The 16,417-nt window shown below is 33.8% G+C and overlaps 1 protein-coding gene across 7 annotated transcripts in view; it reads right to left on the minus strand.

Moving 5' to 3' along the window:
- LOC138179967 (phosphatase and actin regulator 2) overlaps positions 1–16,417 on the minus strand; it is a 374,817-nt gene that overhangs the window by 1,696 nt on the left and 356,704 nt on the right. For 4 of the 7 annotated variants that reach the window (XM_069113276.1, XM_069113277.1, XM_069113270.1 and 1 more), the window contains 8 exons: positions 15,298–15,547; positions 13,549–13,581; positions 9,570–9,715; positions 4,621–4,777; positions 2,148–2,203; positions 1,195–1,298; positions 923–1,095; positions 1–169 (listed from right to left, as the gene is read on the minus strand). The exon at positions 1–169 is cut by the window's left edge and continues 1,696 nt beyond it. In XM_069113276.1, coding sequence (XP_068969377.1) covers positions 154–169; positions 923–1,095; positions 1,195–1,298; positions 2,148–2,203; positions 4,621–4,777; positions 9,570–9,715; positions 13,549–13,581; positions 15,298–15,547 — 935 coding nt within the window. In that variant the 3' untranslated portion in view covers positions 1–153. The remainder of the gene's footprint in view (positions 170–922; positions 1,096–1,194; positions 1,299–2,147; positions 2,204–4,620; positions 4,778–9,569; positions 9,716–13,548; positions 13,582–15,297; positions 15,548–16,417) is intronic. The other 3 variants (XM_069113271.1, XM_069113273.1, XM_069113272.1) reach the window with 3 other exon arrangements.

Raw genomic sequence — 16,417 nt, forward strand, 5'->3', positions numbered from 1 at the left:
TAGCAAAAATTCCTCTTGTCGTGAAATACCCCCGGTAGCCACGATCAACCGAGAGAGATTTTATTTTTGTTATCCAGCCTCGACGCGAGGCCACCACACTGCACCTTCACCTATACCCGCACCACACTGTAGCACCTCAACACATTGCAATTGTCATGGCCTATGGAACCTGCAACCGAGCAGAATACAAATGCGCTACTTGAGTCTGTAGTTAATGGACCGGCTGGAATGGGTGGGATAGCGATTGGTTTCTATCAGACGATATTGAATTTAATTTCGAGCAATCTACTTCGTTAATCCTTTGCAATCTTCAGTACACTTTTATAGCAAAATCTTCTGAAATTAAGAACTTTGTTTCGATAAGGTTTTTAAATCTATTTAGACTGTAGTCTTCTTTTTATTTTCCATTCTTTATTACAGAAGATAATACAGATATAATTTTTCTGTTATCTATGTTTCTGCAGTGGCACAGAAGAATCCAAAGGATTAAGGTTTTATTTGAAATTGGTTTCGTTGGAACGCAATAAAAGTACAATTTAAAGCTTCTATAGTAGTTTCTTGGGGGTTAGAACATGAATTGCAGTATTTTGTGTGGAAAAGAACAAACACATTGTCTGTCTATCTTTGAAATCTTCATTTGTCTCTCGTGCCAATTCGGCATGTTACGATAAATATAAAAAAGCTATGTTATTATCTGTGAATGATGCAAATAATCTTATGGTATGTCTGAATTTACGGAAATTTCATATTTTTACTTCTAATAAAATATATTAATTATCAAACATAATGATTATCTAATAATCTAGAATTTCTATCGTTTTTAAACTAAAAAGATTAATCTGTCTCATAAATAAATAAATATACAGGACATGTCAGAATTATCTTTATATTTCTATCATAAATACATGAAAAAATAGCGTACCTGGTGAGGTGTCGGCTGTCTTCATGAACGGCCATCTCCGAACTCTTAAACTCGTTCAACTCCTTTCTAATAGCTGCTTTGTCCTTAGGAGTCAATCGCGTCCAGGGTTTATCAGCCCTTCTGTCGTAATCGTGAGCCTGCGTGACTTCGATGTAGTCGTTGAACCTGATAATCTAATAAAATACAGAAAAAAATCCAACATTTTTTTCACTTTCCTGGTTGTTTCGATTTCATAGCATAACGTTATGGCGGTAAAACTGAACGAAACGCACCTTCTTTTCCTTGAGCTCCTCGACGGTCGGTCGAAAGCTGAGCTTTCGCAGTAGATACCGCTTTTTCTCCTCTTTTTGTTTCTTCTCCTCTGCAGGACTTTGCTCTGTAAATAGATTACGCGGGCATCATATTTTATCCAAGATTTATCGTGTGGCCGAGAAAATGAAAAAATTGCAAAAACATCGAAGTATACGAACAATCTTGATATTTACTTGCTGCGTATAAAACGATCAATTTTACAAAAGCGTAAAATCTTACATATTTAATCTTTTAATATTATTTATCAATCATTATTAATAACACATTAATTAAAAATTTGAAACTAGCTGAATACAATATATTAACTGACTTTTGTCAATTCTGACAATTATTTTATTACATAGATATTACGCAGAGAAAGCATCGAAGCAGCCTGTTTTTCTTAAACAAGAATTAAACTTGAAGATAATACGATTAAGAGTTGCTCGTAACATTGAGATAACTTTTGGAGAAGTTATATTAATTCTCCGTAGTACTCTTGGGTCCATTTGGACAGATGCAAAATTTCACTTTTGTTTCAATTCTGTGGGGAAGAACTCCTCTTTTATTACATAATGAAATAGACGTGTTAATAAATAACCTGGAATTTTTGCAGAATTCGGCGAAAATCCAGAACATTAAAGAAGTTTGAAAAGGTCAAAATAAATAGATTTGCAGATATTGCAGAGAGAAATCTACCTTTAGTGTGAAAAATTTTAGTTGGAAATGACGGATCATACTTTAACATTTTGCTTCCCTGCTCGCTAACTTTTAATATTACTTTGATTAACAGTTTTATTTCCGATTTTCTATTAAGTTCAAAAAATAGCATCAAGTATTCGACCATTTCATCCGCAACAAGTTAATACATAGTTTCAATTTCAATTAACAAAGACAGATATTTTGCAAAAAGTTAACTGCATTTGGAGCTTACTTTTCAAAATGTTTCGTTCCTCCAGTTCCTCCTGTGTCGGCCGCATACTCAGCCGCCTGAAACAAGAGTGCCACGTGAATCAGTGTAAGTTTAAAGTCGCTTTTCTTTCAATCGGTTGGATCGATCAAGAGAGAGCGTAAAATTCACACGAAGACAAATAAGTGAATCACCGGGTTATCTTCTGCTTGCCCCGTGATCCAACGTATTGTCCTTAATGACATTTGTCAATTTGCTTTCGTATTCTTCACACTTTTGGGAAGTATTAAATTCATTCTTGTAAATATTATAAATAGATGTTTTGATATTTCAGAAAATGAATCTATAATGATTGTTACAAGTTTATCGTTAGTTATAGGAGAGAAACTTTAGAATTGAATATGTTGTTAACCAAACCCATAGCAAAACTATCTTTGCAGTGAAATTCGTGTTTTTGTCAGCTTCTTGCACGTTTAAAAAATATTAACAACGTTAATTATACGTAGATAAAATTAAATTAATTATTAGTTTCTTGACAAAACATTTTGGAATTTATTACCTATTTTCAAAAGACTCGTATTTTCGAGTTTATCAAGTTAATCCCTTCTTAAGCTATCTTATACTAGCTACTCTGTTTAGCTACCGAGTGACATAAAAAGTCAAGAGATCAACAGAAATGGGGCTACCACATTTTGCCGCGGGATCTTCACAGTTAAAGTTAAAATAAAAATACTGAACTGCCAGAAATGAAATAAAGTTCTTCGTATAAAAAATTATTCAAGAAGTCGAAAGGTTAAATATGAAATGGAACCTAAATCTTTTTCAAGCTCTAACAATACACATACAGACTTCGATATCAACTGTTTTCTCATAAGCCAAAGATAATACGCTTTGTGCACTTCCTCCTTCACGTAATGAGCGAAACGAAGTGCACTTTCGACTGTTCTGTATCTCCACACGATTCAACAAACAATCTTTTACGTTTTAACATCTTCTACTTTAACATCGAAGCCGTACGGCCAATTTCAATCCACCAATGAATGATTAAACTTTCGCGAAGGAAAATCAATAAACGGAGGCATCAAGGATATTCGAAAACTACGCACGTACGAAGGTATTCGAATATTATATAGAATTTAGTATTTATATAGTATTACGTAAACAAATTTTATAAATTTATTTTGTGCACTATACCAAACTTCTTGAAATTTTATTAGGTTTGTAATGAGACACGACTATTGCGATTATATTGATAAAGTCTGAAATTGTTATATTAAAATTCTCCTCTATGATCATGGAGTAATATTAAAATCAGAAAGTCAACAAAAATGTACCCATTATATTATCTTCTCTCGTGACGTTCATGTATTTATAAAAAGTTTCTACAGTAGTTATAAAAAGTGTTTGCGCCATTTTTGTATTCGTACCATTTACTATAGCATTTCTATATCAATCAATTATGTCCGAGTATATCAAGTTTCATATCATTTGGTAGTACTTTCATATGTCTAGAAAAATTAATAATACACTATGAAAGTGAAATGTGGAACCTGATGAAAACACGCCTCATTGAAAAATTAGAATGTGCATATACAAATATTTTTACAAATTTTGTAATCACTGTGTAATGCTTTCAAATACTCGAATACTTTCGCGAGCAAGTGTAACAACATCGATTATAGAAAACTCGTCAATGGCGATCGAGAAATTCGTATTCACCCTAAAGGGGTTAGCTTGTGGAAGCAAATCCTTCGCGTTCTTGGTTTAGTCCTGAATTTATGATTCGTAGCTACGCCAATGCGAGTGCATAAATTCAAACGAAACGTTAACTACTTCGCCGGCCTGATATCGCTAACAGTTCAGGCAATGCTTTTCTATGGCCGCAGACGTCACTATTCATGGCAAAGCGAGATACGCGAGGATTCAATGGCCGTTTCAATGCAAACAATCAATGGACCGCCCTCGAATAATGTTTGCCGTGCTTTCATCTATTATCACTTATTTTATTTTACCATCGCTAAGGACGATGAGTTTATCGAAGCTTATAACAAGCTTCTTTTTCTTCTTTTTTTTTTATATTATGAAAGTGAATTTGTTTGATTGAAAATTACCTTTCTTTGTTGGGATGGAAATAAAAGTTATTTGTTTCAGAAAGTTAATTTTACCTTGCCCTTTTTTATCTGGTAACTTTTAACGAAAAAACATTTCTCTGCTTTTAGCTTTTATGGAAATGAATTTGATAGAAAATTGTATTTCTGTTTTAGGTAGACGAGAATAAATTTCATTTGATTTCAAAAAGTTAATTGCATTTTCTGTTTGGTCTTCTTTATTTAATTTCTATTTAGATTGTATGTTATATCAATGTATTAATTAGTGTAATCTTCAGAGATCAATTGAGAATTAAAAAAAGAAGAACAAAAATAATTTTATCAATTCGTTCCTTATTTGTAATAAAAAAATAGGTAAAGGAAAGAAAAAATTAGGAACATTTGCTCACCTGATAAGCTTGGCACCAATTGCCTCCTTCGTTTCCTGCCTCTCATTGTCCGTCTGTAGTTGAAGGATGTTCCTGTTGATGAGCTCCTGCCTATCTGGCCTGAGGGCGAGCTTCAGCGACAGCGACTCCTTGCGCGCAATCTTTGCTGCCAACCGGCCTGCAATTAGAGAAACAATTAGTTTCTTAATTAAACATGACTTATATGTTCACGAGACGCTAACTCATGGAGCTCCTTTTCGCAGATGAATATTGCTTTCGAGATGACACTAATTAACTTTCTAAAGAATTTAATGGTAAAGGGTAACTTAATTGCTATTAATAGCATCTTATTTTTAAATATTGGATTACAGGAATTTTCTTCCGATATTAATTTAAAATTAGATTCTTTTTATTATGCTCTACATGGTCTGTAACTACTTCCGAGGTGGTGTAACCTTTCTGAAGAATTTGACACTGACTTTTTGATCAAACTATACAAGGTATTCATCGTAACGTGATTCATCGCCGCTATTTTTGAGATACCTCTGACTACCCAATAAAAAATTATTCCAAATAAGAATTAATCAACATTAAATCGACAATAGATCGTAATATAAAAAATTGCAAAAAGTCTTCTTATACTAAGATTACAATATATAAAAATATACTACAGAATATAATATAATATACAAAAATAAAATATTCTAAATACAGTACTCGTTATAGAATATAATAAGTAAAACAAATATCTAATAAGAGTATATTTGTTTAACTGTATTCACAAAAATATATATCATAAATTCTTAGTCCACTAATAAGATTCCTCACTATCGCCTAAGTCAACATGCTGTATATAGACAATCAAAGTACACGTTAATTTTTCATTGATTCTTTTGTATTTTAACCACCGATTTAAATTCAATTTCGATTTACCACTGAAGAGGGAGGAACAGCTAAGACTACGACGTATAGGAGGCTCGTGTTTAAAAAAATCCATCGAGCCACAGGCGATCGACAAAGTCGACGCAGTCCAGATTGACAGCATGGTGTCATCGCACTGTTAATTCTTCCCTTAATCTTCTTCAAAAACTAAAATTCCCTTCCGAGGTAATCTTCCTCGAATCAGTCTCGGCCCGAGTCCGCAAATTCGTAAATGAATCGATTTAGATTAGGTTTAGATTGAATTGACAACTTCTTCAAGATTTAGATCTTGATTTAGATCTTTAGATTTAGATCTTTTAACAAACTGACGAACTTTCCATTATAGCTTCCGGTGGTTCGATAGGACGATAATCTGCGTTTCGTAGGAGGATCGTTAATTCAAAACAACGCAACGGCCAGAAACACACTGAACTGCTTGCCAGCGATCTTCGAGGATTAATATAACCTTCGAGGCGTTTGCGTGATCACGCGTTTGTCTATGTGAATAAACGTATCGCGCCGGGAGTATAATTAGTCCGGACTGCGAATGCTGATTTTGTGTGTTTGGCAATCAAGCTATCGCCATCTTTTTACGACCCTTTCACGCCTCATATTTTATCCCGTAAAGTACCTGTCCACTCTTGTTCGAAACCACTTCACTTTATCATCGTCTTTCTTATTAGGAAGAACACAAAGTACATCCTCGCTCAAACATCTTCGAATAATTATTGTACTTGCTTTAAAGTCAGAAAAATTAAGTAAATAATGAGGTGGATAATAAAGTAAGTAATAAAGGTATGAAGAAATTTCTTTTGATTAATTGTTATGCCTGTGTCTTGATGCAAGAAGTACCAATGTCAGTGTTCATAAAATTAAGGTATTAGCATTGAAAGATATGTTAAAAGATTCGTTCAAATAATTTCTGACACGAAGAAGATAGAAGTTATCTGCGATTTCAAATTTCTTTTCTGATGCAAGGAGAGAGAACTAAAGCTTACGTTATTTGCGTGTTTCATGTTAACTTTGCTATCCTTTTGTAGGAAGTTGATTCTATGAAAAATGTTCACACTGGCATATACAAATGCCATTATAATAATTTTTAGGTAGAATTTGAAATCGTCGTTTTTTATATAGAATGTAAAATTATTTACAAACTCAACGCCGGGTTTAACTTTTTTTCTGTAAAAATATAACATTGGACACTTCTTGCACCAAGCCACAAATATAATTGGAATTTTGTTTGTTTATGAACATATTACGGATGTTTATACACACATGCAAGACTATATGAAATAACTATATATATAATAAGTGAAATAAATCTCTTTGCATGCAATCAAAAATGAGAGATATCCTAAGATTTTTTAACAGAAGTATACGTCGCGTTTAAAAGGTTTGATTATCGCGAAGGGCTTTAAAGTTTTTAATTATTTTGGTTAAAAACATATATACGCAAGGATAATTCGGACTAGCATGCTCCTTCAGGATGAAACTAAGCAAACGAACTTAACGAACGTGATCTGCTGAGCTCTTAGTTGTAGAGATACGACTGGTTTGAGTTGTTGAACGAACCGTCGAGTAGTGTCTAATTGGATATACGAAGTGGAATTAGTCCAAGACCAGAAGTCATGTTTATGATGCAATATTTTTATACAAAATCTTCGTGCTATATTGTCGTATATTATTGTCATATTCGTTACAAAACAATTTTCACGCATTTAGTCTTTACATAACAGTAATGTAATACTTTTTCACATACACAAATGAATGTATAGCAAATAAAATATTATTTGTTATGCATTATTCGAACAAAAGTGTGCTTTAACAATGCCCAACATTGTTGCAGGACACCCGTTTGAAATATTGGGTTATCGAATTTTCGCTTTATTCAAACACATAAAAGTTATATTGAATTTCTGTCTCGAACTTTTACTCTAAATTATACATGTTTAGTTCCCTTTACGAGCAATTTCGTTCTCTTAAAAATTAAAGCTATCTTTCTGCCTTTCTTCCACCAGAAACGTAAAATATTACAATAATTCTTGTAACACCATAACGCTAAATATCGCAAAAAGAATCTTAAAAAAAAAAAAAAAAATAAGGAAGAAATAAAAGCTTCCTATCTCATGATTTTTAGGCATTTATGGGAAATATAAAAGCGCAAAAATATAAGGAATGTATATATCCAAAAATATATAAAATGGTTATGTAATGGACGAAGTAAATTTCTCAGCTAGTGTTTTTTTCTTCTTAATTTCTATAGCTAATTCTTTAGTAGATGTCTTCTTCTATATTAATTTCTCTAGCGAATTATTACTGATTATTACTTTCCATTGCGATCTAAAAGATCATGGGACATAACATGCAAAAATATATAAAATACTCCGAAGTAGAATATTCGTTATAATATCTAGAAAATGAAATAATTCTGTGCGCAGATTCCATTTCTTTAATTGTGTTTAAAAATGTAAATCTGTATAAATATCCGTAACCTAGCGATCAGCATAAAGTAAATTAAAGTGGGATCGAATCGAGTAACGTTAAGATGGAAAAGTAATCGAAAGAATCATTAACGAATCGCTTTAATTGCCTCGGATTAATTGTTAAGGGGTTCACGTTCACATTTGCCCAGGTTAAAGTGGGGAAGAAATTTCAATTAGAAACGGTAGTGTTGCAGCTACATCGTTTATGTAATTCCTTCCTCCAGAAGACAAAAAAAAAAAAAGGAAAACAAGAAAGAAAAAGGAATAGAAAAGAAAAGAGAAAGGAAAAAAAAGAACGACGAGGATGGTATTGTGTTTCTCATTAAGCTCGACCAACACCGAACGAATCTTCCATTGAAAAAAGCTTTTATCCTTTTTGCCCTCGTTTAAGATGTTATTAAAAAATATTTCTCACTGGGCTTGCTCCCTTAACACATCCACCGCTACCAAAATGCAACATGCTTAACTGTGAAATGGATTTCTTTTTTTCTAGAAATGAATTGAAAATGTAAATAATAATTTTTATCTTGACACACTGTGACTCGGTTCGTTCTTTGTCTTTATGTCAACGAAACGTTAGAAAAGACAAAAATGTGGCAATTACATAAGCAGAATTATTTTCTTGGAGATAATTGAATCAACGCAACGTATACGTCGGAACGTGTTGAAAGTGACGTTTGCAATAACTGAACTACGTTAAACGAGAGAATAAGTTAATCGTCAAGCTCGTCGATGAGTTATCGAGGCCATCGGCCACACGTGGATCGAACGGTGGTTATTTGATGCCTCAATGTTTAATAATATCGAAGTGGAGAGATGGAGAAAAAAGAAAAAAAGAAAGAAAAGGAGAAGTTGCTAATGGAAGCGTACGGCGAACCTTGGGCGTATAAAAAATTCACGACAGAACTTTCGCAACGCAGAGGCAAATGAAATTAAGTCGTCTTTTGATAATCCATTAATTAACTTCCCACTGAAAAATCAATAGTTGGCCGTAGTTTTTAATAAAAAATGGAGGACGAATTTAATGCCAGTGTCTGTCAAATTCGCACCCTTAGAGCATCGAAATTTCAAAGTAGTTAATAGTCAATGAATTTTATATATAGGACGCTGGCTGTTTTTAATAGCCAGCGCAATTCACATTCTTGAGACGCCTCTATTGTGCGAATGATATGCACATGCAATTTGCGATAGACAGCTCAGTTATTGATATCACAGACTGTATTCAACATAGGATGAAATTTTATTATAGTTTTCGCAAATATATAAGTTCTCGCTACAGGTTTCACTGCTGAATAAATTTTCCTATTTCTGTTTTAATGCAGTCTTTAGGTTATACATATTTGGATACACGCTCGATACTTTATATTATTACTATAAAAGTAAGAATACTAAAAGCTGCACGAACATAACCATTTATTTAATTTAACCACTTCAGACATCCACTTCTCTATTCACCTCTATGACTCTCATAGCAGTCACTGCATTAAACTTTCCTCAACTTTTTTCTCACAATTCCCTGGGGGCTACCTACACTAAATTTCCACCACACTCGTTTCCGGTACTTACTTTTCTCATCGTCGTACTCATCCCTGTAGAGTACCTGTCCGTCTCCGGAATCGCCGTCAGCGTCCTCTCTTATCACGTACGGCCGCGCGTTCTCCTTGTTCTCCAAAGTGCACGGCAAAGCGAGGCCAAATCTGACCGGTCGACTGCTGAAAGAATCGCCACGAAACACATTCAATCGATTATTATTGTTATCATTTATTAAATAAAGCGCTGGTTGACGCTACTTGAATCAATGTTCTACTCTACGGCGATTCAAATACGAATATATGCGATTACGGAGGGGGATGAAATAATGGTACACGGCCTGGTCAGTATGCACTACCGATTATCAGTATCCGGACAGTTCGATCGATTTGTACTAACACTATGTGAACGTTGCCAAAGTGTTCAAATTAATATCAAACTAATAATTAGAAGTAACATTTACAACGTTTCTTAAAAAGTCATCATATCAGCCTAGCCCACTACCGAATTGGGACCATTCGAAATCACTAAATATCCTTCATTAACATTGGAAGATACAACTAAATTTGATGTATCACAACAATTTATATTAATTGCCAAGATGTTATGTATGTTTCGCTTATACTCTTTTTAGCAGAATTTATATATTTATGCAATAGTGTTGCAGTTAAAAGTGCGAAACTTGTATACATGGTCCTAATTTAATGGGCAGGGACTGTAAATCTAAAGTATCTGTTAAAAACGTAGCAATAATATATCAAATATCACTGTCTGTATCGATATCTAATGTATTCCTATCAGTTTAGAAGATCCTTTTTAATGACTCGTAATTCAGAAATTAAAATAATTCTGTAAGGTTTGACAATTAGAAATACTAATTTTATTATTGCACATCGCGCTTTTGACAATAATTTAACTGCGTCACAATATTCGATTATACACTACTATACAGGTTATGTGGAATATGTTTATTGCAACTCGATTTGTCTGTAATTTTGCAATCAGAATACAGAACCTTATTAGGAATAAGCAAGTGTCCGGATACTTTCTGGCGGTAGCGTATTTATCTGCACAGTGTATGTGTATGTGACACGTTGATGAAGATAACAGAAGCAAGTTACGGGTCCTCCGTGAAACGGACGTTGTCCTTGTCCGTCACGAAATGGGTTATCAAACGACGTCGACGCAGATAACGCCGTTTCCTTTCCGACGCGGATGCAGCATTTTTTTGTCATGTTCAACTTCGCGTTGCAGACTGGTTGTGATATTCGTGATACCGTGGAAAGGAAGCTGTGACAGCTATCTTCCTCCTTTTATTGTTTCTTTTACTTTTTAAATTTGGCCAACTTGTTGAAAAAGTGTCTCATCACGAATTTTAATGGGACTTCTTTTAATCTTCGTTGATACGTATGAACGAATGGAAAAATGAAACGACTAAAAAATTGCTTAGAGCTTTTCCTCCGTCATTTCTCGTTCTAAGATGTATTTTTTCGTCATCAAGGTTATTCTTTTAATTTCGTCCGTTGTTTCTACGTATCGATGAAGATCGATTCTGATTTTAATTTGTTTCTGTTACCATTTTCAATTTATGAGCGAACAAGGAGATAGCAAGTACTGCGAAATCTCGAATGAATTGGCTGTATACGCATTTGATGCTTTGCGTTAATGGTAAGACAGCCCCAGAAAGATTTGAGTATGTGACTCTTTGTTCTCGAGAAACTAGTCGAGAAGTTATGTTCTTGCTTCAGAAATTATTTATGTTTTAAATGCTTCTATTGCAATCTTCACTTACGAAATGATAAAAATATCCATTATGATAAATAAAGAATAATCAAAAGCTAATAATAAAATAAAAAAGCTAAATAAAGAATAATAAAAAAGAATTTATTAATTTCTCGAAAACAAAAGGTCATGCATTTAAATCCTTCGGGGACTGTTTCACCATCAACCTAAAGCATCGAATGTACATGCAGCCTACTCATTCGAGATTTCGCAGTTCTTGCCACCTCCTCGTAAGTAAATCTGCTAAAAAGGGATTAATATTATTATTTTACGAATTATTAAAAACGGCAGAATACAAAATTGATCTTTATACATTTAGGCAAATTTACAAGGGTGTTTTTACAAAACAGAATAATTTCAAATTTATGCATCATAATCCTTTGCACTGAATTAAGATTTAGTGCTATACGATGATATTGTGGAATTATTGTCAGAACTCTATTGTTATTTCTTGTTTTATTTTTGTTTTCTCATGATGAAGATGATAGTGCGAAGGATTAGGATGCAGAATAATGTATAATAAAAAAAAAACATAGTAACAGAAACGAGCACATAGAAAAGGTTTCAATATATTACAAACTCCAATTATTTAAACAGCTGAGTTCCAGACAGACTTAGCACCCCCAAATTACATTAACCTCCAGCTGTTCAAACATTGAAATGTCAGCTGAATTTAATTAACCCTTCAGTGATTAATCGTTATACACGCACAACAATTGTATGTCACAAACTCTAAAATATTTTAGCATGGTAATACTTTAAATGTAAAAATAGATGCTAGTTACGAATTAAGATGAAATATTCGAATTGTAGAAATAATAAAATAACAGTAAACAAGGATAGTTTCTTTGTGAAGATGGTCCATTTATACTTATTTATATCGATATTTTATAGTTTGATAATACTAATATATTTCATGCATTTAAGGCCATATAAGCATTAATTATAATATAAATGTAACAAATTTCAAAATCACCAAGCTAATGTCACAGGAGGGTTAAAAGAAATTCTTCAAGAACATCGTGCACGAATTTTTAAAAAACAAATTGACGAACGTTATTTTCCTCGAGAAAACTTCGAAAAAGCTGTGAAAAAAAGGAGTGAATTTGAAACAACGCGTTTCTTAGCCAAAAAATTCGATCGTCAGTCGTGAAAGCGAACGAGCGTAAAAAGCGTCGAAGCCGCGTGGCATTGGGAACGTAAGAAGACAAGAACTCGAAGCAAAGAACCGTCACGGACCGAGGTGACGTTTCTTAATCCATTACAGCCGACGTATGAATCGAGCTGCTTTGTACTGTCCAGCTCGATTCGTTGGCAACGATAAGGAATCTCGAGATCCTCGTTCTCGTCGATCGATGGTTCGAGGTTCTCTGGCCGCGTGAAACGCAAATAATCGGATGAGTGAAGCGTGGGCGATAGTTTTCATGGGTTTCCCTAGGGTTTTCTCATGCTTAAGGTCATAGGTTTACCATGCTCACGGCGTTCCTGATGCTGACACAGAGATAGAAAGAAAAAGAAATAGAGAGAGAGAGAGAGAGAGAGAGAGAGAGAGAGAGAGAGGAAAGAGACTCCAGAGAAAAATATAAATATACAATAAATATAAAAAAAAAAAGAAAAATAGAGCAAATATAGAGAGAGCTAAAAAAGAGCGAGAAAAGAGATAATAAAAAGAGAATAATGAAAGGGAGTAAATATAAATACACTGTGCCTTGTAACAATAAAACCATCTTAAAATTTTTTATTCTTAACAGCTACAATGCAACGAAACTTGATTAGAAGTATGCAAGATTAAATAGTTGAACTTGTAAAAGCTATTGTTACATATTCATTTTATTCTATCTTGAATTCAATTTTTATATAATTAAATATTATGCTGTATGTTATCAAACAAGAATAAACTGCGAGTACATTTCTATCGTTTCTCTTTTCTCCACTGCATACAATCTATGTTTCGTAAGGAAAAAGACGGTAAATAGTTTCTCAGTACGATATCAAACATATTTAACGTACAAAAATTGAAAACTTTTAATTGGTTCCACAGTTATGAGACTCAGTGTGTATATACAAGAGATAGAAAAATATTAAGAAAAAGAGAGAGACTAGATGATTGTTGGTTCTCTGCGATCAACCGCCGTGGGTATAAGACAAATATTTATACATATATATATATATATATTTAGGTATATATACCATATTGGTTCGCGCATGCTTAGTTAGACCAATGCCCAATTACCATATTCTCATCCTAGGCCTCAACGGTGGCCTTCTGGTTAAGCATAAGAAAAATACCATACTTTTAACTAGTGACTGACACATAATGTATTTTTTGTTGTATCTTTTTTTTTTTTTTTTTTTTTGTTTTTAATGGACGGATGCGCGAAGCTACCCCTTCGTGAGATTCGCCTCACCACCGGAGCATCGTTCTCGATCCCTTCGATCCAACCTTCGAAACACACGTCGCTGTCTCTTCTTTTGCTTTAACAATCGAAACGGAACACTCTCTGTACTTTACTTTGGATTTAGTATCTCGGTTGTTACGTATGAAACGCTGCCTCGTAAAGGAACCTATATAACGTTTACGCGGCTGGGTAAATGTACCGCCATAGTCTGACTGCTGCTCGAAATACGACGTCGTATAAAATGTTACTGCTTGGTAGTGCACTTAAATTTCCTGTTACATTTTCGGCTTTTTTCCCCAGTGCACTTTAAGTTAAAGTCCTTTACCCGACGAATATTCTGATTTAAATATTTGGAAATTCTTTCCTTGTACGGTGATCTTAATAATAATTAATAGACGACATTAGCGTATCGGTAATTAGGAGAAAGTTGTGAGTTACAGAAATCTGTTGGATAAATAATTTTGAGAATTTTGTAAGTGCGCGTTAAGTTATTTTTTTGGTTTGATAAGACTTCTGAGTGAAAAATTTGAAAATTCATAATATTATGTTATTTTTTTGTAAATATCAGGGTTTCCTTGCATAATAATTTGGAAACTACATGTTATGGTAATATTCGTGAATTAATGAGTTGAAGGATATAGAGTCCCTTTGTACCCGGAGCCGATAATTGTTTTTGTGAAAAATATAGAAAATTCGCAAAATCATTTATTTGTAAATATCAAGTCAATTTTATCAATAACAAGAGTTTTGTATCGACTCAGTTTGCAGATTACAACTTAAAAAATGCGTTTCGCTATGCTTCTACTAAAATATAAATAATCTATTTAAAAAAATTGTAGAACTTGCACCATAGCGTATGACGCTTAAATTCGACGAATGTAATGTAAAATAGTCCACGGAATCGAGAAAATCGAATTGTTACTACCGAAATTCGTCGAAATAATATCGAAAGTAGCACGACGCGCATCCATTTGAACGAAACGATGAGTGAGAGGGAACCTGCAATAGAAAAAGAAAGAGAGTATGCGGGAACACGGTGCACGTGCGCGTGAGAGAGATGACAAGGCCGGAAGGTGAAGAACGATGTTCCAGACGAGCTTCTTCAGAGTTTTCAGGCGTTTTTTCATTAAAACCAGCACGCTAATTAAACTCAAACAATTCGCCCTGAATTTCAGTTGAATCTTTTATTCTCTATACCAAAGTCTACGATCAAGAAATTCTTTCAATAAAATCACAATTAAACCAAAAAAGATATCTTATCATCGATGCTTCCGAACCCCGAAGAAGACTCGTTTTGTTTCGCGACGAATCTTGTGCTTGATCGAAAGAAAGACTCGCGGGCACTTTGTTGAATTATTCCTTTTCGAGAAATATTTCTTTTTCATGTAACATTTTTAACGATCGAAATTAAAAACTTTCTTATATAGAAATATATCTCTTCCTAAGAAATTTTCCTGATAGTTTAAATTAAGAGCTTAATGAATCTTTTTCTCTGTTTTGTTGTATGACCATCGAGTCTTTCGAGAAGAAAAGTGTCTGAAGGGCTTCCCGTCAGCAGAGAAATCGCTTGCTGTTGCACTAACTTGAAGGAGGCATGCAGCTCCTGACGAAGGGTCAACGGCCTGTTCTCCTGTGTTGGCGTGTTCTGCGGCGTGCCAGGCCCACTTCCGGAACCCCTCTTCTTCAGCACACTCTTCAGCGGCACCGCGTGAAACTTAGGCTCCTTCGCGGGGATCTCCTCGACCCTGGACGTGTCGATGGCCGGGTCCGGCTGCGACATCCTCGGCACGTACATGTTGTCTTCTTCCTCCACGTCGAAGTCTTCTTCGTCCTCTGTGATAGGAAAAATGATCGTAGGATGTGTTTTTAGTAAATTAAAAGATTGGGTTTTCCATGTGTTATTATTATCGATTTTAAAGAAAGACAAATCTTTAGATAGATTGTTTTTAAGGTGTAAAAAGGGAATATGCTTAAGAAGAATACAAAAACATATCGAATGTTTTAGTGTTGAAATCGAGATACTAAAATATTTTGGATACTGTTTTGTTTATACTAACAGAGAAAAATGAAAAGTTTGACTTTGAGTAAAGTTTTATCCTATATTAAAATAATAGATGCTAATTTACTGCTAGTGGTGTATCTACATTTAAGGCCATACAGATTTTAGAGAAGTACCTCGAATTTTAGGTTCCAAAAATTTTTTTCCAATCGAAGTTTAAAATTTGTTCGTAATAAATGTAATAAAAATTAAGCATTTCTGCTTCTCGGAATTATCTATTTTTAGAAGCCGTCTTCGAAATATATTTTTTACAAAATACCTTCAAAGATACTGCAGGAAAAGAAACAATTCCAAATTCATACATATCATTGAGATAGATTCGATATCTCGAGTTTTAAACTGCAGTTTCGGTGCTCTAAACAAATAAACTTTAGTGTCTGACCAATTTTACGGCCTCACTATATTGATGGCGCCGACAGTACGTATTTTTATGGTACGATTTAGTTGAATCGATTTTAATATTGTTATTTAACGGTTATTGTTTACATATTTTAAAATTTTAGAAATTACAGCTTTTCTATCGTTGCAGTATATTATAGGTAGGTATTATGACAGACCCTGAAAATTATTTTTGAATAATTTTCAAGACGTGATAAATATAATCAATGAAATTCCCTTTTAATTAAGAAAAAGTCAAACTTGGA

Source organism: Bombus flavifrons, chromosome 5 (genome assembly GCF_040668555.2).
Source record: "Bombus flavifrons isolate JBK064 chromosome 5, iyBomFlav1_principal, whole genome shotgun sequence".
Classification (NCBI taxonomy): Eukaryota; Metazoa; Arthropoda; class Insecta; order Hymenoptera; family Apidae; genus Bombus; species Bombus flavifrons.